The 24,635-nt window shown below is 56.0% G+C and overlaps 3 protein-coding genes across 3 annotated transcripts; 1 reads left to right on the top strand and 2 right to left on the bottom strand.

Annotated features, from left to right (window-relative positions):
- Window positions 1–1,828: 1,828 nt before the first annotated feature.
- Window positions 1,829–6,049, bottom strand: CNTF (ciliary neurotrophic factor). Its single transcript, XM_030949537.1, has 3 exons — window positions 5,906–6,049; window positions 2,697–2,990; window positions 1,829–2,449 (listed from the first exon to the last, which is right to left on the bottom strand). The coding sequence occupies exons 1-3, from the start codon at window positions 6,020–6,022 to the stop codon at window positions 1,961–1,963; spliced, it is 900 nt and encodes a 299-aa protein (XP_030805397.1). The 5' UTR covers window positions 6,023–6,049; the 3' UTR covers window positions 1,829–1,960.
- ZFP91 (ZFP91 zinc finger protein) lies at window positions 3,826–18,837 on the bottom strand. The gene is made up of 11 exons (XM_030949009.1): window positions 18,494–18,837; window positions 17,802–17,827; window positions 11,872–12,087; window positions 11,633–11,669; window positions 11,092–11,181; window positions 10,639–10,761; window positions 9,057–9,107; window positions 8,437–8,515; window positions 8,047–8,161; window positions 7,443–7,542; window positions 3,826–7,137 (listed from the first exon to the last, which is right to left on the bottom strand). Exons 1-11 carry the CDS (start codon window positions 18,835–18,837, stop codon window positions 6,627–6,629), a joined length of 1,692 nt encoding a protein of 563 aa, XP_030804869.1. The 3' UTR covers window positions 3,826–6,626.
- A 2,935-nt stretch (window positions 18,838–21,772) lies between these two features.
- On the top strand, window positions 21,773–24,438 carry LPXN (leupaxin). Its single transcript, XM_030949880.1, has 9 exons — window positions 21,773–21,785; window positions 22,540–22,643; window positions 22,756–22,811; window positions 23,018–23,123; window positions 23,198–23,347; window positions 23,430–23,603; window positions 23,672–23,753; window positions 23,947–24,095; window positions 24,172–24,438. The coding sequence occupies exons 1-9, from the start codon at window positions 21,773–21,775 to the stop codon at window positions 24,436–24,438; spliced, it is 1,101 nt and encodes a 366-aa protein (XP_030805740.1).
- The last annotated feature ends 197 nt before the right edge of the window (window positions 24,439–24,635 follow it).

The raw sequence follows: 24,635 nt of genomic DNA, 5'->3' as shown, positions 1-24,635 counted from the left end.
TCTCGCTCAGCCAAAGTGTGGAGGTTTGGATTAACGGATTGCTTTCTCCCACTGTTTCTGGGTTGGGTGGCCATTCCTGAGCGTGGGGGCTGCTTCACAAATGCAGGTGCACCCAGCTGGCGAGGTAACAGGGAAGGATAAGGAAGGTTGCAAAAGCCCAGGGAAATCCCTGGGGCAACACCATTCTCCACCTTGGGTCTCCATCGCTGCTTTCAGCCTGGAGAGCAAGTGCAGCCCCGAGCTGAGCTCTCTGCCAGCAGCTGAGGTGGGAGGATTGGGTTGCAGCCTTGGCTGGCTCCCTGGGATCTGAAGGTCACCTCGTACCTGGCCTGTGCTGCCGGAGAAAAGAGGTCTGTTCCCACCTGGTCAGGTGGTGAGGTTCAAGGACACACTGCAGATGTCCCTGGCCACCCCCGGGAAGGTGAGGAGGGTGTGAGCACCCGGCCACTGCTGAGCTGGAGGGCGCAAGGGGAGAAGAGCAAGGTAGCTTCAAGCACACAGCAGCAGGCAAGAAAAATACTTGTCAGAAAAGAGACTTGCTTTGACTAATCCTGAAAAAAATAATGGCCATAAATTGTTATTCCCCAGTGCAGGGAAGCATAAAGATTGAAATAATCCAGTCTGAGCTGCAGGCAGCTGGGGGCAGGCAGTGAGTGGCAATGAAGAAGTTGCAGGTTCTTCCTCTCAGGCACCACTGATAAAAAACCAGACCCCATGAAACCACCCTTGCCGCAACCCTGCAGCCCTGTGGGGTCGGTGGGGTGGGCAGGATGGCACTGGGGGCTCAGCCTGGGGCTGCTCTTTGTCTCCCAGAGGCCCCATGCCCGTGCAGACGCTGCTGGTGCTGGGGCAGGCGCTGTGCCCGGTGCTGTGCCAACCTGCCACCACAAAGCTGCTTTGTGCAGGGCCGGCCGGGCACGTCCCCAGCCTCCTCCCTGCTCTGTGGCCTCGGTCTCCCCCCATGCTGCCTGTCCTCTCACAGGCCAGGGAAGAAGGCAGGGCCACACCATCTCCTCCTCATCCTCCCACCATCTCCTTCATCCCCCCCATGACTTCCCAGTGGGTTACATCCCCCCAAACCTCTCATTCCACTGGGATGGACCCTTCCCTGGAGTAGGAACTGGGCAGCCCAGCCTCCCTGGTGAGCTGCCCCACCTCCCCCAAGAAGTACATCACCCTGGTAGATTGCCCAGCCCTTTTATTCACACAGCAGCCATCACATCCAGTCGGCAGGAGAACCGTGGCCCAGGAAGCTGTGAAACATCCCAGCACTCCACAGGATGAACGATGTGGTTGAGGCTCTTAGATTCTCCCACGCCATTCCCAGTCCCAAAATAAGCCCTGCAGGCACTAACCCCATTGCAGAGGGGCTTCTGAATCACAGCTAAAAGATCACCTTTCAGTTAAAAGATCCTCTCCGTAATCATGTCCAAGCAATTAAGAATTCCCCCTCCTGATTGCTTCCCCCCCTCCCCAAAAAGCCCCCAAGCAGTTAGAGCAGAAATTCAATGAGCAGCCAACCAAGCTGGGCAGAAGGAGAATCCACGTGCAGGAGGCCAAGCCTTGTGCCTTGCAGCTGGGGGGGCAGGTCCCAAGATTCCTTTCACCGAGTGATGCTTTTCTGTCCTTTGGCTCCTGCCCTGCATCCACAAGAGCCCCAAGGCAGAATCTGCCTGCCATAGGCAGTGCCTCATGCCTCTAGGCCCTGAGGCGAGCAGCAAAGCTGCTTCCTGAGGGTAATTCAACTGCCCAGCAGGAAGAGCCCAAGGACCCCTGAGGATCCCTCCAGGGTATACTGCAGCCTGTGCCTCAGTTTCCCCACGGGGAGCAGCATTAAAAGCATGGGGATTAACGGCACAGTCCCTCCCCTCCACGTCCCCTCCTTCGCTCTCAGCTGCCCTCTGAGAGGGTGGGCAAGGAGCCCCAGGGGCACCCAAGACCCCCCACCCTGTGCTCGCCTTCAGGGGCTCTCAGCCAGGCTGGGGGCTGCGCCAGTGGCCAGGCTGGGCTTGGCGAGCTGCCGCAGGTCCCGCACGGACCTCACGGCCCACTGGGCCAGCTCCCGCAGCACGCCCAGGCCCCGCAGCTTCTGCTCAAAGAGGCTGAGGCGCGGCGGGGGTGGCGGCCCGTCCTCCTCCTCCTCATCCCCCTCCTCGCCCGGGATCCCGCGGCTCTCCAGCCGCAGCAGCTCCTCGAGGTGGTAGGCAAAGGCCGAGACCTGGAGCAGGACAGCCGCCAGTGCTCGGCCCAGGCCCGCGTCGGCCTCGCCCAGCTGCTCCCGCTGCTCCTCCAGCATCTGGGCCAGCAGGGCACGGAAGGCCCGGTAGGCCGCCAGGTTCTCCAGCAGCCGCTGCGTGCCCGTCTGCTCGTCCCAGCGCTCCACCGCCGCCAGCGGCACCCCCTCCACTGCCGCCACACTGGCTGAGGCGTCCAAGCCCTGCTGCTCCACCTGCAGGGTGAGACCCGCCGGGGATCAGCAAGGCAGGACAGACGTGGGGGGATCCCCAGCCCCGAGCCCTGCAGGTGTTGGGGCAGTGCGAGCTGCCCGAGTCTCACCCAGGTGTGAGCAGGCCCGGATCCAGCAAGACTCCGTGCCCCATCCCTGCCGTGGGTCTGTCCTCGCACCCCAGCACAGATCCCAGATCCCAGCAGTGCTCCCAGCCCCGCGGCAGCCAGAAGGAGCAGGGCAAACTCACGTAGGCGTCCAGGAGGTCGACGACATCCGCGCGCATCTTGCCGGCCAGGCGGATGCCGCGGCTGCAGAGGTCGCGGCGCCGGAGGGCAGCGGAGGGGCTCTCTGCGGCCGCCATGGTCCAGGCAGCTGTCACGGCCACCAGGCTCCGGGCGCAGCAGCAGCCGCCTGGCCTGGCGAGGACAATCCCTTGCTGAGCTGGTGCATTCCAGCCTGGAGCTCCGCTCACACGTCCGCTGGCCTGGTTCTCCCCCTCTTCCGTGCCTGGGGCCTGGCACCACACTGCAAATTCCCGCCTCTGGGATCAACAGCGACAGATTATTTCCCTAATTCCCCCACGCATCGCTACTCCAAGTGCCTTGCCCAGAACTGTCTGGTGCAGCAGCAACAGGCTCCCAGCCCCGGCTGACCCACTCCTCCCTCCCAGCCACACAGGGAGATTAGCAGCACACTAAGCCCTCGGCTCATTCCAGAGTGCGGGAAACCACTGCCGGGAAGAGGTGAGCAAAGCCCGGACATTGCTCAACACCTCAGCCCGGCAGCCGGCTGGAGCCTGAGCAGGGCCAAGCAATGCTTGAGGGCAGCAGCCCAGGCTGGAGGTCCCACAGCAGCCCCAAGCCAAACTGCAACCCAAACCCTGGCAGAAGGATCTGTGCCAGATGCTTCTAACCGCCCCCCTCCCCAGAGGGGTCCTGCCCTAAAGAGGGGCTGCAGATAAGGAAAGATATCCCAACCACCCCAGAACAACACCAGCCACCCCACAGGTGAGCTGCACACACCAAGACAAAAACAGCCCTTCAGGTTGGGTTGGTTTTTCCTCAGTATGTTTATTTTGGTTATGCATTACCCAGATCAAGAGTGAGAAAAACCCCAGGAGTTGAAAAGCAGCTTCCCATGAATACCACAGTGTGCCTGGCTGGGGGTCCCAGGGCAGGGGGGTCCCCATATGCCCAGCAGCCTCCTTGCCACCCTGTCACTACTGCAGAAGCTGCTCAGCTTGGGGAGCCCCTGGCCACAGCAGCCCCCAGCCCCAGCCCAGTGGCCCAGGGCCCCTCAAGTGCTGCCCGTGCCAAAGGGCCTCGTGCCCCCTCCAATCCCTCCCCGGGAGGAGAAAAAAAATAAATACAGGGGAAAAAAATACAAAAAAGTTTATTGCAAACTACTACAATAATTTATTGAAGCAAACTGCATGCGAGTGAAGGAGAGACATCGAGGGGAGGAGGAGCTGCAGGAGGGCTGTGTCAGTTTTAGGGCTTCAGAGGGGCATGGGAGGGGAGCTACACATCTCTCCTGCATCAGGGGAGAGCAGGCTGTGGTTAGAGGACAGACAGGCACCTGGCCACGGCCAGAAAAAGAAAAGGGAGAGCTACAAGAGGTGTCATGGAAGGACAAGGCAGGGAGCGGCAGGGATCAGAGGTGTCCAGGCCGGGAAGCAAAGGAAATGTTTGATTTTGCATCCCAGAAGTGCAGCCAGGGGCAAACCCTGCTCCACTGGGGCGGATGTGGGACGAGGCAGCCTCCCCCAGCCTGGTGCCAAGTGCTGGGTCACCAGAGGTGAGCAAGCCCTTGGCCCAAAGGCCTTTTAGTGCCATCCCTCGACCAACAACCCCCCAAGCTCTCCTTTTAGTGTTCTGTGCAAGGCTCTGCCCACCCTGCACCTCCCACAGGCACAGGGGCCAGCAGAGACACAGCTCCAGCAGCACCATGTCAGAAGGACAAAGCCAACCTGCCCCGAGGGCCACCAAGTGTCCCCAGAGTGCTGCCCCTCTCTAGCCTGCAAGGGGAGGGGACCAGCTGCCACCCAGAAAGTTTCCTGCTGGAAACCACAGTAAAGCGATCCAAGCAATACACTGGATCATCTCAACTGAAGGAACTGATTTAGTTTAACACCATTCTACCACGGACCTGCCACCAGGTGTGCTGGGCTCTCACGTGAGCCAGGCCACAGCATGACCACGGGATGCCCACACCCGGGCACGGGACACCCGACTGCTCAGCCTCGACCCGCCCCTACGCCAGGAAGTGCTTCGACTTGCTCTGACAAAGGTATCAGTGTAAAGGGAGGAGGAAGGGAGCGAGGGGGGCAAACCAGGACAAACAGCCTGAGAAAAGCCAGCATGTCTGGGCCACAGCTGGATTTCCAGGCATCACAGGGGACAGAGTGGGTGTTCAGAGTCAGTTTCCTGTTAATCCAATTAAATTCCACATTTTATTGCGGTTTTCCAGACCCCCAGGTACCCGATTTCAACAAGCTGCTGTGTGCTACAGACCAACTCAGCTGATCTTGTGCTCAGACAAGATACTTCAGCTCTGCTCCCAACCCCAGAAACCCAACCAAAAAACAGGCAAATAAACAAAAAACAGGTTATTCTTCACCTCTTCCAAAACCGCTACGAATTCAAGGCCACTGAATCTCCACACAAAGTTTCAGAGAAGAGCAAAAAAAAAATCCAAGTCTCCATAGCAGACACATCTTATCCTATGTAAACTTTTCCAAGGGCTCAAAGCTGCCCTAACTACACCAGCAGGCAACACCCGACCCGCCACGTTTCAGGGAAAGCTGGGGTGTCTGTGCAGAAAAGAGAAGCTTTCAGAACACGGCTACACAACCCCCCCTCAAAATGAGGGCAGGGAGAAAAGCTGACAGCCCCATAGTCCCACATCAATCTATTGCCTTGGATAAACAAGCCTGAGAAAACCATATCCAGTCCCTGCTAACTGTGTCTTTGTCTAGACCTGGAAAAGGAGAGGCAGAGTTGGATGAGGAGCACCACATCCCCCAGCAGCAAGTAGCTCACGGCTGTCCCAAGAGTCAAAAGTCACAAGAACAAGTTCCTGGCTAACAACGTCCTTCCCCGAAAGGCTGGAGGCAAAACAGGCATTTAATGCAAGGAGCTCACCCGGAGCTGGGAGGGAGGGAGAGACAGCCCATCACTCACCTCATCCTCCTGCTAACACGTTGCTGCAGAGACTCCCACTGCACACAGGCTCTTCTCCAGGGGCTCTCCCTCTACTCTGCAAAAGCTGCAAGACACATCTGACTCCAGAGTGCTGCCTTCACCTCAGCTCTCCCAGCTGCTGGCATAATGGCACTGGAGCTCCCTGCACTGGAGCCTACTGGGAAACAGCCTGAACCCCTTCCACCCCCGCCCCTAAGAACAGAACTAAAAAATACCGACCCTTTTTTAAACAATAAATAAGGAATCTTGTTACCACAACACAAAAACGAAGCATGTTCAAAGTGCAAATTACTGTCGTCAAACTGGGATGCTCCTCCTTGCCTCTCCCACGCAGGGCTCCTGTAGCCCCCGGGCCTCTCCAAGCAAACATGATCTACGAGCCAGGGCGTTCCCTCCCTCCACTTCCTGCCAGGGCTGGAGCAGGGGAGCGTGGTGGGAGCGGGATGTGCACTGCTGCTTCACAGCTCACCCTGCCGAGGGGCTAAAGTGCCAAACTCCCAGCCCCGGCCAGGAAGGAGGAGACTGCAAGGACCAGAGTGCAGTGGTGCATAGAAGTCGGGACCAGGGGCAGAGGGAGTCCTAAGGAACTCCTCCAGAGCACGTCCAACGCTTTTTAGTTTGCCAGTGGGGCCATGCCAAGGAGCCAGAAAGGCAACAACTGCTTTGGGGTAGAGCGAGGGGTTTCAGCAGTGCCCCCTCCCTTGGAGAAATCCGCCGCTCAATCCAACTTGCTCAGGCAATGGCAGCACGTGCCCCTTTCCACAAAGGGGCCGTGGGAGAGAGAGAAGTGGTTGGGAGAAAGAGGATGTGCTGTGATCCGCGCTGGAGGGGAGCAGACCCTTCAGTTATTTACTAGTATTGTAAGTTTTGTTTAACTTTCCTCTCTTTCGTAAGTGCCTCCTCCTTTTTTTTTTTTCCTTTTCCTTTTAAATACAGAGTCCCAACTGTCCCAGCACCCAGGTGCTCCCCTGCCACTAGGGTCCAGTGGAGTCAGAATCTTCAATGAGCACCTCCGTGCTGGCTCCCAGCATCTCTGTGTTCATGACCAGCCCCTCTGGGTTCGCACTGCTGCCGCTGCCCACGAAGAGCTTGCCGTCAGCCACCAGGCTCACTCGCTCTGCCCCGCCACAGTAGGGCTTTGGCATCCCCTCTGGGCTCAGCAGCAGGCAATCTGCTGGGGGAGCACTGCCCAGGGGGTCGGGGAGCAGCGGGAGGCCCTGGCCATCTGTGGGCGGCACAATGGCCTCGGGATTAGTGCCCAGGATATCGGTGCTGGTGATCAGGGCACCCGCGTTGGCAGCCAGTGCTTCAGCAATGAGCACTTCGGGGTGACTCTTGGCTTTGTGGGCCACCACGCTGTCCTTCTTCTCGAATTTCTTGCCACAAATATTGCAGGAGAACTGGTAGAAGGAGTCTGCATCATGCTTCTTCATGTGCCAGTTGAGGGAAGCCTTCTGCCGGCAGGTGAATCCGCAGATCTCACACCTAGGGGGGGACAATGAGGAGGTCACAACAAAGGGACACCCACACACGCTCATAAGGACAATAGTAGTGAGGTGGCAGCTCAGGAGAACAGCACGGGCTCGCTAATGTCACCGCAGCTCCAGCTCTGATTTTATTTACTGAAGGCTTACATTCCCCAGATCCCGAGGAGCAGGTGACACAAGTGTGTGTACAAAGAGAGCTGGGACACCAGGAGCAGGCTCCAGCCTGACTTCAGAGCTGCTCTGAAATGGGTGTTTCAGGGGTCCCTCAGAGCAGGAGGGCGAGGCACAGGCAGAGGTACTCACTGCAAGGGCTTCTCGCCCGTGTGGATCATCCGGTGCACTGCCAAGTTGTGGGAGCTCTTGAAGGCCCGGGCGCAGTACTCGCAGATGTAATCCCTTTGATCTGAAAGACAACACCAGTTGCAGCACTGCTCTCCCACAGACCTGCCCCCTTTCCCAACTCTCAGGCAGTGCAGGTAAAGCTGCCCAGGAAGGAGCAGAGCTATAAGTTCTGGGAGGAGGAGGTGTCCCACAACACACCACAGCTGTTGATCTGGAGAGGCGAGGCACGATTAAAACTCTCCTAAGAGCTAATTATCCACTCCGACCAAAACTGAAAGACTGGCAAATTGGGATAAATCAGACTTTATCTGTTGAGGCTTATTCCTCTACAGAGCTCCTGAGTGATGCCTGCCAGAAGGAGAATTAAAACCTCTGTAGTCTATTTCTTTCATTTGCTTAAAAGATGGTAATCCAGAAGACAGTAATACCCTGCTGCTGCTGCTGCAAATCTATGCCACCTGACTTGGCTTCACTCTCTGCAGAAGTCCCAGAGGTTTTTCCATTCTCCTTCTATCTGTTCACTGACCTGAAGAGGACTTTGCATCTATTTCCCACCCCCCTGTACCTGTGTGATGTTTGGCATGCCGCAGGAGCTGCTTCTGGAGCCGGAACAGCCGACCGCAGGAAGGATGAGGACACACATATTTTTTCTTCAGTAAGTGCTGATATTTTATGTGATGCTGGAAAGAAAGAGTGGAAGTTTGCAGACTGTTCATGGCTGAGTGAACAGCTGAGGTTCACTCAAGTTTAGATCCCCACTGGAAAATGAAACACACACGGACATCCAGCAACCTGACAGACACTCACACACACGGCTACAACTGGCCACAATGAAGCCTTGCAAAATGACAGCATCAGGAAGGGGTGTGAGTGCCAGTGGAGGCTTAGCTGTCTGTTCCAAGCACCCCTTCCCTGCCCTCCCACGTGCCACAGAGGAAGTGAACAGCCCACCCACCTGCAGGTACCGCGGGTGAGCCAGGACCGTGCCGCAGCCTTCCATCTCACAGCGGACATACTGGATCGGGGGCTTCTTCCTGGGAAATCAGCAAGGAGAGGGGCAGAGTGCTTGGCTGCTTCTATGGTCAGGTGATTCTATAGATAAAGATTCTATATATATTCTATTTAGAATCACAATTCTCTGTGTCTGTGAGGAGCTAATGTGTCTCATGCTACAAATAACAAATGCAAGCACAGCAAAGCACTATTGCTCCAAAACCGCCGCCTGGGCTGTGACACAGTTGCTGTTCAAGAGCCAACTCTTCTCCTGCCACTACTTGAGGGCTCTCCCTAGAGCTGGGAAAACCTCAGGAGACCCAGAATTCTCAAAGCAATTCCTTATTGCTGGGTCATGCCACAGGAGGGATCAACTGAGAAGTGGGCAGGGGGCTGGTTCACTTGGAAGAAACTAAACCAACACCTACAGGGGAAGGAGAAGAGGGAAGACAAGGCACGCTGCTGGTTTTGGTTTTTATTCCCTTTAAGGCAGAGAGATGGCTTTGGGACAATCCTTGTCTGCATGTAGGACACAAGGGAAGCAAGTTTGCAAAACACAACTGGGTTGAGAGGATCACTTACCTTCTCTTGGGCAGCCTTGGGCTCTTGTCATCCTTTCTCCTCCTTCCCCTCCTGTAACAGGGATACAGAAACAGAACTGAGAGCAGCTTCTTTACATTAGCAGGGGGCAGAGACTTTGAAGTGTATGCTGTATTACCTCATTAACTGCATGGTCTAGAAAAAAAACTGAGTGCAAGTTGGAGACAGATTCAAAAGATGGAGAATTCCAGAGAAATAAATAGTTCACATGGTTTGCTCTCTCAATACTTCGCATTTCCTACTGCACTTTTCATAAACATGTAATTTTCCCAACACAGTCTACAACCAACAGTGCACCGTATTTCCTCTGCTCTGCTGGGGAACATTCCACACCATGGGAAAACATCCATCTGCCTGATCAGGAAGAACGGGATTAATGATCCAGCAGCTATTTTACAGGGCTCTGAATTAGCCACAGCAGCTTCTGTACCTGTCAAGACAAAAATCTAGGCTCTGTCTGAGCAGACCTGTGCTCACATGTAAACTGCAGCCTCCCAAGGCACAGCTCTGCCCAGCTCTGCCTGCCTGATCCCATTGCTGCAGAGACACTTGGAGCAGACTGATGGAAGTATTTTCCAGACTCTACTGAGACATCTGTATTGATGGCAAGCCAGGAACATGCTGAACACACACTCAGCATTCAAGCCAAGCCCTCAGAAGAGCCACAGGTTTTATTACGCACAGAAAGTAGTGTCTGATTCAAACAACAAAACCTCAAGCCTCAGAAAGCAGTCTCCAACAGACAAAAATGTTCTCAAAATATCAGCCTCCTCACTCCTCTCCACTGTGAATCAGCAGCAGCTCAGGAACAGCAAGAGAAATTACACCACCCGTGTGCAGCAGGTCAGCAGAGGGAGCCCGGGCTGTTCCAACCACTCAGAGAGGAGCTGAGGTACAAAACCAGCTCCTTTTTCTTTTTTTCCCCTCACATTATCCCAAAGAATGGCTTTGACACAGTCACATAAACCCATCTCCCTGTGTTGCCAGGAGGAATGCTTCAGCCATGAGCTCCAGGGACAGCACACAGCAGAAGGTGTCAGCCACTGGTGACTGACTGGGTGGAAAAGTTTGTTGTTTTACTTCTCAAAAGCAAGGGGAAAACAGCTGATTTTCCTGACCTCTGGTGAAGTCCTAACTGTACAAAAAGGACACTTAACACACACACAAGGTATTCCAGTGACAAGACAACCCTGTGTCTGCCCCCAGCGCACAGCAGGAATGCTGCTCTCTCCCCACTGGCTTTCGGGATCCACTTGAGGCATCACAAGGAACCGATTCCAGGGACACCCTGAAGTATTTCCCACTGTGTGGTCACACCCAGGGAGGCTGACTAACCACAGGATGATGAAAAACCCCTCCACTTGAGCTAAACTCTGATGTTTTTGTGGCTGAAGACAGGCAAGATGTGAGGGCACAGGATAAACAGTGCTGCCCCATCAGCTGTCAGGCCCAGAGGTGGAGGGGGGGATGGGGGGAGCCAACAACAATTAAACACTGTTGTACACCAGCAAGAATGCAAAACACACAGCACACACTGGCATGTGTAACTGCAGAGTTTACTTACTTCCTTGGTGGTTCTTCATCCTCCTGAAACTCATTCTCTTCTTTCACTTCCACTTTAATCTCTTTCTGCTTTTCTTTTTCCTCCTTCCCCTTGCTAGCTTTTCTCCTTTGCTTTGGTGCTTCCCTACAAAGACACAAATACAACACATTACTCCAGTACTCTTCCCACTGCCTGCTTTTTACAAAGATTTAAACAAAAACTGGGCCCAAGCTCAGGTCTGTTCTTCAAGTCCCACTTTCAAGCAGAAGTAAGAACCAGGCTTAGGGAAGCACCCAGCAAGGCTCTAAAGGCTTCAGTCCCTGAGAGAAGAACAGTTCTGGCCAATGCAGGCAATGTTTAGAACCATTACAGCAGATCAACTAGCACAGGTGCTTTGGGGCATTTAAGCTAATTCAGAAAACATGCCCATATTTTTTTGGTGTAAACCCCCAGTAAGTACATAATCCAATATACTTCTCTAGGTGGGGCTTGTAGGTCTCATCTCTGGGATCATCTTTGAAGGGAACTTCTTCCTCACTGATGAGCATCTCCTCATCATCATCGCTGTTGGGAGAAAAGGAGAAGAGAGGACTTTGGCAGCAACAGCTTGGCCACTAATGCAAGAATAATATCTGTGTACCATTCCCCAGCATGGGAAGGACACTATTACACTGCACTTCCTCATCCAGCTTGACTGGGGAAAGGTAACAGCTTGCACTGACCAAGGAGCACAGTGACAACCAGAACAGGCCAGGCAGTCCTGCGTCCTCTCCTGAACCCACCCACCCACAGCAACAAAGCTACCAGCTGGAATGCCCAGATCAAATCTTACTACCCATTTCTCCACAGTATCTCCTGACATCTGTGCACACTGGAACTGCAACAGCAAGGGGCCAAAGGAGACAGAGCTACTGTCAGTCCCATGGATCATTTGGTACTAACATTTATTTTCAAGCGACTCAGGCCCCCTTGAGACATCGACTAGGAAGAAACACCACAAAATAACATGTCCTACCTGACTCCATCTGGAGACTGATGCTCATCTGTGACCACTGAAAGGAAAAGTCACCATTAGGTTTCAAAGTGTGTTCGCTGCAGTGAGCTCATTTGTCTCACGGCACCTCCGTCGACATTCAGAGCCGGGAGTGCTGGTGGCAGAAGGCACCCGTGACAAGCAGCACCACGCCAGCACAGCCACACGCCCAGAGTGACACCCACAGCCCTGACTGTCCCCAGGCCTTCCCTGGCACGTACCGTACTCCAGCTGGTCGGCGTTGGGCTCTGACTTGCAGATGAGCTGCAGGGAGGCAGCCTTGGCTCTGGAGGCGCGGGAGTTGTCGGGGTCGCGCTGGCGGGCGGCCGCCGCTGTCCGGCTGCTGCGCCAGCTCCGGCTGGGCCGCGCCGTGCCCACGGGAGAGCCATGGCCGAGCGTGCCAGACACTTCCTCCTCCTCCTTCTCTTCTTTGGGAGCTAAAACAGCCATTGCAGTGTGTTTCATCAGAGCACAAAACGCCTAAATCCCCTCATTAAATCACACCTTAAATCACAGCAGCCCCTGCTGATGCCTACAAAGGCTGATCTGGAACAGAGACTAGACAGAGCTAAATGGACAAAACCTTGGGCAGCAAGAGCCTGACCGAGGCTACACCCAGGATGAATCCAAGAATGGTTCCTGGTCATGAGTTTTTACACTTTTCTAAGTTTTTGTTCATCTACATATTGGGTTCAATTGTCCAGTTACGGCTCCAGGTCATGAAGTCTCACCCCCCTGGCTTGCCCCCTTCTCTTCACTGTTGTTTACGCTTTCTGGGTAATGGCTGTCCTTGATTCTTGAGCTGGGAAGGGATTGTTTTGTCAAAGTACCCTGTGAAGAGAACTTACTCACACCTAATATGAAGTTTCAGAGTTACACACCAGGTAGCAGAGAATCTGAAAAATACAAAAGCTAAAACACAAGGTGTCACTGCCTGCTATGGGAACCTGCTCAGCCCTCTATGCTGAGCCAGGACACTCCCCAGGCCCTCACCTCAGCAGACCTTCCCTTAAAACTCTCCTCACATTCCCTCTAAGGAAAGACACAAATATTTAAAAGCAGCTTGTATTTCCCTCGCATAAAGGCTTCTAAGACAATGATTTGCTGGCTCTAAGCACAACAAGAGACACTCATAAAGCTCAGCAAGTGCTTTATGAAAGGCCAGCTTCAAAGCTGGGCCATGTGAAAAGTCATGTTTAGAGAATCCACCAAACATACACTTCATTGGAATTGTACACCTGGCAATATCCCTGAGGGATCTGAGCTGGATGTTTCTGGTGCTGTGCTAGAGCAAAAACCATCACAAATGCTGTTAGCCTGAGGCTTCCACACTTATTTACAGCTTGTACAGGTGGTTTCCTTTTGCCTCATGGCTGGTCTCCAAACATGCTTTGGCAAGATAACAGAACTGGCTGAAATGTCTTGTGAGCAAGTTAATCTCTTAAAAACTAAAATTCCTGAGTACAGTTCATTTGATCTCACTTTTTGGCACTTGCTGTGACACTGGGCCTTCATGAACTCAACGCCCTTTGAAATGTTACAGCTGGTCACAGAATGGTTTGGGTTGGAAGAGACCTTAAATCTCAGCTCATTCCAACCCCTGCCATGGGCATCAACACCTTCCCCTAGCTCAGGTTGCTCCAAGCCCTGTCCAACCTGACCTTGGATACTGCCAGGGATGAGGAATCCACAACCTCTCTGATTCCTCCCAGCCCGCAATCTCCAGTTTTGCATCAAGTCTTCTGAACCAAATGATCCTTTTTCTCTTAGCATGTAGTTTGCTTTGCATTACTCACTGTCTGATCCTTGATTAACAGGGTGGAATAAGCAACATTTGGCTGGAAAAGCCTGACTGGAATCCCGGATGTGAGGCATCACACTGTGTTGTAAACCATCAAGCTGCTGTCTTGCACGTATAAACCTCACCATCAGAGCATGAACTGCACCCTCCTGGCTTTCCTTCGCAGATCTCAAGGTGACTGCTGCATGTTCTCAGTCCTCATGGTGAACATCTCATTTTTGAATGCTAAACCAAACCCAAAGACACTTGAAACCATTCTCTATAAATTCCCCCCTCAACCACTACTGTGTTGCCAGGGATAGCACACACTGCTGCTCTGGAAGAGCTGTATTCCCTTGGAAGATCAGGCATTCAGCTGATAATAATTATCATTTTAAAAACCAGGCTTGCAGAGCTGAAGCAGTCCTGCCTCAGAACACACCTGGACAGAGCACACCCCTCACCCAGCAGCTCTGCTTCCCTCCTCTCAAGTGAAGGTCTTGGATAAGCCTTTTCCCAGGATTTCTCCTTTTACTTCCTCTGCTTCAGCTGTCTAACAGATTGAGGGCATTTTTACATGCTGAGAATACCCAGGTACCTCCCAAACCCCATCCTCAGGAGATGTATAGAGTATCAACCTTGCTACAGAGCTCACAGTGATACAGAGCTAGAAGCTGAAAAACTTTCTAACTCCAGACCCTCCCAACATGGTCCCTGGTCCCTATCCAAGGGTCAGGGCAGCACCAGGAAACTTCTGTCTGTCAAGTGTTCAGCTGCAGGAACAGCTGGAATCAGCCATCACCAAAGCCCTTGCCCGAAATATGGGAAGTCCTAGATTTGGAATACATTTTTGTCTCTTTTTTCTTCATCAAAAATACATTAAAAATTGTGAGCGAATGCCAGTCCCTGGGAGAAAGGACAAGAAAAGGAAACCTGGAAGGACACTCACAGTGGAGTTGCGGCTTTGTTTAGACAACCAAAAGACAAGACTCTGGGCACTGCTCTGTCACAGACATTTCCTTTATGAAAAATCCTCTCTCAGAATTTTTCCTGCTGAAGCTGGGAAGTTCAGCAACAAGATGCAAACAATAGGTTGTCTGCTGCTGTGGAATGCAACAGGTGGATCTGTGATTGGTCTGGTGTGGATGTTTTGGTACAGTGACCAGTCACAGCAGAGCTAGCTCTCGGAGTTTGTCAAGGCCAGCTTGTGTGTTATCATTCTTGACTTTTCTTACTTAGCTTAGCAGCTTCTGGAAACTCTCTTTTCCTTTTCTTTTTTAGTATAGTATAGTATATATATATATCATAACATAATAAATCAAGCCTTCTGTGATGGAGTCAAGGATCTCGTCTCTTCCTTCACCCCAAAAACCCTTGTGGAAACCACCACACTGCTCTGCTTTTCAACAGAGCTAAACTTTGATTTATAAGGCATTTGGAAGCTTCTTACTGACCCTGCAGACAAATTCAGAAAATACATGTGTGCAATTAGGTGAAAAAAAAAAATAAACTATTAATTGCTAAGTTAAAAAGCTGCTATAAAAATAAATGCACCACAACATAAGCACACCTCTGAGATTTAAGGAAGCAACCACACAGTGGGTAAGGCACCAAACATCTGCTTTCATAATGGCATGGACAAAAATGAAACTCCAGAAAAATATCCAAATGCAAAGCTCCATCCAAAGGGCTCTTCCCCACCAGAGCACTGTGGAACTGTACAGATGGGATACAGGAAAACCCTTGGAGGGTTTGGGCAGTCTGAGCTATTTAAATTCAGTGCATTTTTATAAGGTTTGGTTTTAAGTAATGACATTACTTTCTCCAAACACTGACAAAGCCTTAAGGGAAAGCAATGCTCCCAAAAGGAGCATGAAGCAATAAGAATGAAACTCTTAGGTATAATGTGAGTCCTCTCTGCACAAACCCATTCACCATTTCTTGAGTCTCAAAGTTTTCCATCTTTTTTAAAATTTGCCACACCTGTTTTCTTAGCAAAACCCCTGGATTTGAGAACGGCTTTCCAGGGAGGTGACTCTACTGACTAAAATGAAAATTATTCCCACAAGGATACAGAGCACTGTGGGAAGGCAGACGTGAATTCTGCTACACAGCGACTGCAGCTACACAAATTCGTTTGTAAGCTGAGATTAAACGTTCTACTTATGCATCCAATATTCCTGCAGGCACACGTTGGGAAATCCTGCAACTGCATGACTAAGCAGGCAACAGGGAATAGCCAGGGAGCACAGGCTGACACTGCAGCTGCCCCGTGGTGACAGTCACACTCGGGCTGTGACACAACACAGCACACACACCTTGGGCTCTCATCTCCCTCCAAACTCCCTGTCAGACCTGCACAGCCAGCACTGCCCAGGGGATGCAGGAAAAGCCTGATCCCATGGCTCTGTACCATGGCTGTCCCAGGGAATATTCCCAACCGGATTTAGCAGTTGACAGTAAAGGCTAATACTGCAATGAAAAAAATCAATTCTGTATCAGGGAACACAAGCACAGAATTCCAAACCTTCACCAGAACCACTCAGCACCTTATCCCAGCTCCATGCAGGGGGAAAGGACAAATGGGATTGTGCCTTCCATGCTCACAGGGGGCTCCTGGCTACCAAAAACCCTGTTGTGCAAAGAAAGCTGCTGCTTGCTTACACTGGTCTGGCTCCTTCAAACATCTCTGCTGAAGCCCAACAGGAGGAGGAGGGAGAAGCCCCTCATGCTCCTGCACAACCTGTCCAAGGAAGGAAGGAGGAGGAAGACATTCCTCAGCCTGTTTCCAGGTCCTCTCCAAGCAGCACAAGGTGCACAAGGGCTCCATCCAGCGTGCAGCCAAGACACAGGAGTGCAGCTTCCTCACTTCTGTGCTCCTGTAGACTAAAAAACAAACAACCCCCACCCCCCACGGCACAGATTTCCTCTGGCCCAGAAGTCAGCACTTCCCTGTGCCAATTTCCACGCAACTATCCCTACCATCGTTTTGGCTGCAAATCTAATTGGGAAAAAAAGAGCCCCAGAAGTTTAACAAACAGTTTTTCCACTCTCACACTGAAGCACAGCTGAAACTCTCAGAGGCCAAGTTAAAGGCTAAAATGCTTTGAGTGCAGAGAGTCCCCAAACCCAGGAATTTCAGTCTGACAACTTTCACTTCCTGGGGTAAAAATGGGAATATTCTGCCCGTTTTCTACCACTGCCAATAAATATTTCTCCTTAAACCAAAACCCAAGAGTCTTAACTCTATACACATACGAAGCTAAACTTTTTTACACATTTCAGCAACTGTGCTTTGACATAAAAGCCTGAAGCTCTGACATTATGCTGCCCATCCTGTACACAGTGAGGGGTAAATACACACAAGCAAGATCTGGACTCAACACACAGTGGTTAATTCTGCTTCAGTCTGTAAAAACACACCTTGCCAGCTGCGATGGATTTCCACACCCAAATGGAATAAAGACTTGCAGGAGGAAAGCTAAAGAGTCACCAAAACATGGGAATAACAGCAGCCTCCGAGACAGAGCTGCTGGCAAACAAACCCAGGCAGCTCCAGCAGAAAGGGGAATTCATTGGCACAGGTGTGCGACCTCCTTTCCTCAGGGCTTCATTCTGCCACAATTCTCTGGTGCCAGATCAAAAACAACTCTACACAAAGCCCTCTACTTGGACCTGTTTCAGAAGTCACCACCACGTAAGGAGCAAAGCCCTCTAACTATTTTTTCTGGTTTTGGGGCTTTTTTTTTTAAACAAGAAATTATTAAATAGGTGCACAAAGTTCACAGTGTGCACTGGAACACAAAAGTTCTGCTCCAGGCTGCATATGCCCACAGCTGGGGCTTTTGTGTTCAGACCCTACTCACGCCCCCAGTTCTAAATAATTTTCTCTTTCACCCCTGAAGACATCAACCTAAAAACTCCATAATCCACTAAAGCTAGAAAAGAACAAGTGTGAATATCTGGACACTCTGATTTCCACACAACTTTCCCAGGTCTCTTGAGGATCAACTCCTATATTCCTGAGCACAGAACAGAAGTGAACCCAGGATTTGCCAGTTACTTGGGACTGCTGTGCAACAGGAGCTGTCAAACCATGGAGCAGCCCAGCCTCACGCTCCAACAGCCATGGAAAGCCTGAGTGCTTTTTGGGACAGTGAGATTTTGCAGGCTGGGGACGCGCCAAGAGCAGCAGCAGCAGCTTATCACAGTTCCACAGTCTTGAGAGAGACTCAGAAAGAAACTGCACATCACCCAGCACGGAAACATTCTTCGAAAGGAAGATCCAAAAAGAGAATTGGGCTAACCCATGGGAGAACCCAGACTTTCTAGATGGAACACAACACCAGGAGCGAATAATTCAACTCTTACCTTTACCAGCGACTTTATCCGTGGACCTGAAAAAAACACAAAAGCAAGTGTAAGAGCCAGACTCGATGGGATGGGCAGCAACAAGGAACTGAATGACGCAGAGATGAGCCCCAATTCCCCAAAGTCGCGGTGCCTCTCTATCGGATCATTGTTTTCAACCCCCCATGCCAAGGTGGATTGTTTCAGCCGCAGGAAGCTGAGGGGAACTACAGGAATATCCAGCAGCAAAGGCCCAGTCATGCCCAGGACAGTGAGGAGCAATCCCGGGGGATTCTGTGCTTAGAACAGGGGAGAGCAGCTGCACTTCCGAAGGCTCCGGTGTCCCGCTCAGGACCGAAGGTGCAGCGAATGCAGCCTCTCCTACCGGGAAGGTGGATCCCACCGCCTCCCTCACCCGGACCTTCGGCAGACGGGGCCAGACCGCGCTGGCGCCGCGGGGCACCGGGACAGCGGCCGCTGCCCGAGGGCGCTGCGCAGCCGGCGATTCCCGGGACACGGCCCTTCCTGGGAAGGGACCGGCGGGGCCGGCCCAGCCCGGCCGGAACAAAGGGGGGGCGGCGCGGGGCACCCCCCGACCGGAGGCGGCCCTGGGGCCTGGGCCCGTTCGCGCGGGTCGGGCAGAGGCCGCATTCCCCCCCCCGCGGCCGCGACCCCCGGAAAGCGCGGGCGGAGCCGGGGCTGCAGGGACTCACCCGGCCCGGGGGGCCTTCCTGGCCGCGGGCGGCGTCTCGGCGGCAGGCTGCTCGGCGGCGGGCCGCGCCCCGGGGCTGCTCCGCCGGCGTCGGGGATACTCGGCCTTACGGCGGCGGGAGGCGGCGGCGGCGGCTGCAGCTCCCCCGCGGCCGAAGCGGCGCGGCCGCGCTCCCGGCCGCCCCTCAGCACCCGGCTGCCACCGGACTCCTCCCCTGATCGTCGGCGGGCGGCGGCGGCGGACGGCGGCGGCCCGAAGCCGGCGGTCGGTCTGCGGCGGGCGGCGGTCCCGGGGCGGGCGGCGGCTCAGCGGCGGCGCCCCCGGCTGCTCGGTGCCCGCCGGCATCGGGGCGGCGGCGGCGGCGGCGGGGCCGGGACGGCCGCGCTCCACCCTCGGCCGGGCACGCCCGCCCCCGCCGCCCACGGCCAATCAGCGCCCGCCGCCGGCCTTCACGCGCGGCCCCTGCGCCCCGCCCCCTGCCCGCGACCACCAATCCGCGGACGGGACTCGGGGACGGCCCTGCCCCCAGGCCCGAGTGCCCCCGCCCGCCGCGCTCACGCCTTTCCCCGCCGCTGCGCGCGCCGCCTAGCCAATGGGCGGCCCGGCCACGGCGGGGCCCGCCCCCACGGGCGAGCGGCCAATCAGCGCGCTGCTCCGCGCGCGCCCCGGACTCGCACCGCCTCTCGCGCAGGCGCTGCCACGGCCGCTGCGCTCGCGCTCCCGCTCCCCCCGGCCGGCCCCGCTCGGCGCCCACTCGAGCGCGGCCCCCGCGGCCGCCGCCCCGCAGGCCCCTCCGCCCGGACCGCCCGTCCGCCGCGCGGCCGCCGCCCAGGCCCCGGCTCCGCAGGGCTCCCTACCGCCGCCGCTGCCTGCGCCCCTCCGCCTGCCCCCGGGCCCCTTTGCCCCTCGGGCGAGGCCTGGCAGGGGAAGCCGTTCGCCGCCCCGCCTCACGCGGCTGCTCCGTGCCGCGGGGCTGCGGCGCCGCCCGTAGTACCGGCGGGGCCTGGCGGCCGGGCCGCTTTTTGCTACCGCTTCTCCTTTAAGAAAAAAAAAAAACGCCCCGTCGGGCGGCGGGTGAAAGTCGGTGACAAAATGGTGGCCGGCGCAAGGGGGGCGGGGCACACAGCTCCGGCCCCGCCTGCTTCCGTCCCGCGGCCGCGCATGCGCGGGGCCTGCCGGGAGTTGTAGTGTCGTTCCACCGGAGCTGAGGCAGCGCCAGTTCCCCGTTCCTGGCTGTGCGAACGGCGCCTGGGCAGGAACCCCGGGAGCGGCTGTGCGGGGGCAAGGCTCGAGTCCCTCCCCAAAACAGCCTCAGCAGCGCCTGACTGTCCGACAGGAACTGCACTAACACATTGAACCCATACCAAAACCCCAAAACTTCGCCCCCGCAGACGCTGAAGACGCCACCCGGGAGCGGGTTTTGTCACGGTCGCCACTCTGTCACCTTCCCTGCTGTCCGCAGCCGCCTCGGTGGCTTTTGGACCTGGGCTGATCCTGCAGCAGGATGTGACACCAGGCCAGGACCTCGGGGAGCAGGACTGGGGTGTGCTCTGGAGCCAAGGGTTTGGCTGATCTTACCCAGCGCTTTATGACAGGAGAACAAAGAGTAACACTTCCCCAGAACAAGGTGCTCCTCATCCTCCCTCGGGAGACAAAAAGCAAAAATCACCGGGGTTCAAAGAGCCCGCAGCGCTGAGCTGGAAAATCCTGTTTGCTGAACTGGTTCCCAGCAGTGAGAGGGCTCCGAGAGCCTGCTGCTCCCTTCGGCTTCTGCATTTCAAATCCTTTCTGCTTCTGCATTTCAAGTCCTGAGCTCTGCCATGCTCCTAGAAAACAAAAGTGTGTCCAACAGTTCCTGAGAGTGTGCTGATAAACCCCCTCACTGTGGAGAGACACGTTCCCCTGACACAGACACTGGGAAGGAGGAGAATATCCTTGCATTAAAAAAAAACCTCAGGATCCTTGCACAGGGATTCCTCCTGTCCCTGCCATTGTCATGACTGATTTCCCCTCTGCAGGCAAGGCTGGGGGTCACTTAATTCTTGTTGGAACAGGGGAGCAGAGCTCAGGGCAGGGCACAGCTCAGCCTTTGGCCTCTGGGCTCTGTAAGGACAAGTTTTAAGATATTCCAGCTCCAGCTGCTCACATGCACTCGGGCTCACACATCACTAAATCACCGAGAAAGCTAAAAATAGCCCAAAACCTTCCGCAGGCAGGAAGGGTCTGTGGAGTGCAGAAAGGGAACCCCTGACACCAGGATCCATGGCCAGGCAGCCCGAGCAGTGACAGCAGCAGTGCCTCCTCTGGGCTTTGGGGGGCTCTCAGCATTCCTGGCCCGGACACAGCCCGGACACTGCGGGTTGGTGGCCCCGGGGCCTTTTCCTGAGGCGGGGCTGGGCTGGATGGCCCTGCTGTGAGCAGGCGACAAAATGGAGTCAGGAATGAAGTGACCCTGAGGCGGCAGCTGAGGGGCTCAGCTCCAGCCTGTCCCACCCGTGAGGGCTCAGCAGTGCCCAGGAGCGCGGCCAAGGCAGGGCCAGCCTGACCCCTGTGGGTGCTGGATGGAGGCTGTGGCTCTCAGCCTTTGCTCCAGAGGTTTTTCTGGCTGGGCTAAAGAGGAGCCAAGCCAGGACCTGGTGACGCTTTCTTAGGGCTGGTGGCCAAGGTGACAGAGATGTTGTTGGTCACCCACCAGGTGCTGTCCAAACACCAAACAAAACCCAAAGCACACACCAAGCCATGTGCACCCGCCTCTGGCATTAACATCCCCCAGTCCCTTGGAGCTGTTTCCACATCTGCTGCCTGCTCCCAACAGTGCCAGGAGATTTCTCTGCCAAAAAGGGATTTGCTGTTACCTGGGAATCGATGACGAGGCTCCAGAAGCGTCCCCCAAAGGCAGGTTCTGCTGGAAGGTGACAGTACTGCTCCGTCATGCTGCCACAAATCCATTCCCACCCAGCACAGGGATGCCATCCCTTGTCACACGTGGCCAGTGGCTTCTGGACAGTGCCTGGGTCAGCAAGACATCCACGTCCTGGCTTCTGGAGCTCCTTGGGCAGCTCCTTGGCCAGTTTCTCCCCACCTGGGCTGTTTGTGGCTCTCTGTGCCCCAGCTGTGCCCGTCACACGTGGCGTGTGCAGCCCACAGAGGAAGCCCTGGGTGACAAACCCCGGCGCAGGGGGCGGAGGAGGCAAGACCGGAACAGAGCCGGCGCAGCCTCCGCTGCCATCTCAGCACCTCGGGGGGCTGCCCCTGCCCTGGGACCCCACGCCAAGGCAGGATGGAGGATTTGGGTAAGTTGGGCCTCTCCAGAGCCGATCCTGCAGCCAGGCCTGGCTTGGGGTCACATTTTTGGCAGTTCTGGGGAGGCTCTTCCTTCCTGTACCTCAGGGCCGGGAGGGGATGACGCTGAGGGGCAGCCTTGGAGCCCTGCTCCCTCCTGTGCCTCCCCCATCTCAAGAGAATCATGGGGCTGGTGGTTGAGCGAGCACTTGGCCAAAAATGGAGCCAGCTTGAGAGCAGGAAATGGGCTGAGGCAGCGCCACAACGCTGGCTGCACCCAGCGGTAGCTGGGAGCCATCCCTGGCCTGGGGTGGGGAGCTGGGCTCAGGGGAGCAGCCACACTGCTGGGGGCATCCCCTGTTCCCAGCGTCAGGGACAGCCAAGGCAGAGGGGTGAAAGAGGAAAGGGAAATTGCTCGGCCCACCTTGGGGGAAGTGGTGCTCTGGACACGCAGGATGGGCTCAGGGTGAGCTTTTCCCTGCCAGCGCTCATGCTGGATCAAGCTGAGGACTGGCAGAGGTTTCTTTGCTGGCCAGGAATGCTGTGGGGAGGCAGGACCCTTTGCCTCACTCTTTGGGAAGGTGGGCACACCCTGCACTGGGATGGGGGCCACGGGGAGGGTGCTCAGGGCCCCTTGGGGCACTGGCAGCTGGCCAGCAGGACCTGCTGTGACACTCCTTTTGCTCCTGAGATTTTGGGAGTGGTAGAAGACCACAGGGTAGGCAACTGGTGGCTGTGGGGCCTGACCTGGGTGGCTCTGTGCAGATGCTTTGCTGGAAGAACTGGAGCAGAGCTCCTGCCTGGCCTCCAAGGACCGTGCACTGCAGGGACCAAGCTCCTGCCAGGATGCCCAGCACAGTACCCCAAAGGTAATGCCTGGGCACAGAGACCCCTCCACTCATGATGGGGCAGTGGAGCTGGGCAGGGGAAGCTGCCAGGGGAGCACCCTGAGGGCTCTGCCACAAGGGCTTGTCCTTTCAGGTGCCACTGCCACCTCGAGCTCAGCCTCCGGGAGAAGGTTTGGATTCAGTGTACAGGTAAAAATGGCCATGGGAGGGCAAAGCCATCTGGGGCTGTCTGTTCCTTGCAGAGTTCTGCCATCCAGGGTCACCTGGGACAGACTGTATCCTGCATACCTGCAGTGTTCCCTGTGGTGGCCTGTGGGAAAGGGCTGTGTTGGCAGGGGTGGAGGGTCCTGACTTTGGGGTGGACACACAACATCTCCCCTCTCTGCCATGTCCAGCACCCCTGCGCCAGTCCCAAAGCCGCTGCTCCCCTCACCCCCACACACGGAGGCCGCCCGGCAGCTGGATGAGCTCCGGGCTGACCTGGGCCACACGCAGAGCAAGGTGAGCCTTGGCCCTGGGGCACCAGGCTGGGGGGTTTGGCCCTCACCCAGACCTCACATCCTCCTTCCCAACAGCTGGCAGCTGCAGGGCAGGGAGCTGGGGTGCCCACGGAGTCCTCGCTGGACAACATGCTGGACAGCCTCACGCGGGACCTGCAGGAGCTAGGAATCATGGCTGCGCCCGCCGGCGTCTGCGCCTCCTGCCGCAAGCCCATCGCTGGCAAGGTGAGCTCTCACTGCCAGCCTGGCACCCCTGGGCATCCCCCCCCAGAGCTGCCCTCACAGCCACCGTGCCTCCTCCTTGCAGGCACTCACAGCCCTGGGCAAAACCTGGCATCCCGAGCACTTCACCTGTGCCCGCTGCGGCCAGGAGCTGGACAAGGGGCCCTTCTTCGAGCAGGGCGGGCAGGCGTTCTGCGAGGAGGATTATCACCAGGCCTTCTCCCCGCGCTGCGCCTACTGCGCCAGCCCCATCCGCGAGGTGAGTGAGTGACCCACCCCTGGCCTCCCCTGCCACCACCAGCCCCCTCACCTTGGCTTTTCCTGCAGAAAGTCGTCATGGCCCTGGAGCAGACCTGGCACCCCGAGCATTTCTTCTGTGCCCACTGCGGGAAGGTGTTTGGAGATGAGGGTATGTCCCAAGGAATAGGTGTGGGGGTCCTGCCCACACCCCAGGTATCCCCTGCTCTTGCACATATCACCCCATCCAACAGCTCTCCAGGTCTCTCCCTTGCCTCCTATCCTGGGTACCACCGTGTCCATGTCCCACTGTCCCCAGTGTAAGCCATCCCCAGGTGGTGCCCATCCCAATCCCCTCCCCGCAGGGTTCCTGGAGCGCAATGGGAAGCCGTACTGTCACCAGGACTTCCTGGCCCTGTTCGCCCCCAAATGCCAGGGCTGTGAGCGCCCTGTCATTGACAACTACCTGTCAGCCCTGCAGGGTGTCTGGCACGCCGAGTGCTTCGTGTGCACGGTGAGTGGGATGGCGGGGATGCACCTACTGGGGGTGCTCCCAGGGCCACGCCAGCCTTCCCCTCTCCTTCCCTCAGGAGTGCCTGACTGGCTTCACCGGCGGGTCCTTCTTCGAGCTGGAGGGGAGGCCCTACTGCGAGCTGCACTTCCACCAGCGGCAGGGCAGCATCTGCCACGGCTGCGGCCGCCCCGTCACCGGGCGCTGCATCACGGCTGCGGGGCGCAGGTACCACCCCGAGCACTTCGTCTGCTCCTACTGCCTGGGCCGGCTGCACAAGGGCACCTTCCGCGAGCGCGACGACAAGATGTACTGCCAGCCCTGCCACGACAAGCTCTTTGTGTGAGCCCCAGGTGCCCAGCACACAGCCTCCCTGCCTGGATGGCCCCAGCATCGTCCCCAGCATCAACGTGCCTGGCACTGTCCCTGCAGACCCAAACACACATCCCACCCATCAACATGCCTGGTGCTGGTCCCGCTCAGCCAACTGTCCCCAGCTTGGCTGCTGCCAAGCCAGGCATCATTCCTTGCCCCTCTTCCTGC

The sequence above is a fragment of the Camarhynchus parvulus genome, chromosome 5, assembly GCF_901933205.1.
Source record: "Camarhynchus parvulus chromosome 5, STF_HiC, whole genome shotgun sequence".
In the NCBI taxonomy this organism is placed as follows: Eukaryota; Metazoa; Chordata; class Aves; order Passeriformes; family Thraupidae; genus Camarhynchus; species Camarhynchus parvulus.
This window is presented reverse-complemented; position numbering and strand designations above follow the sequence as displayed.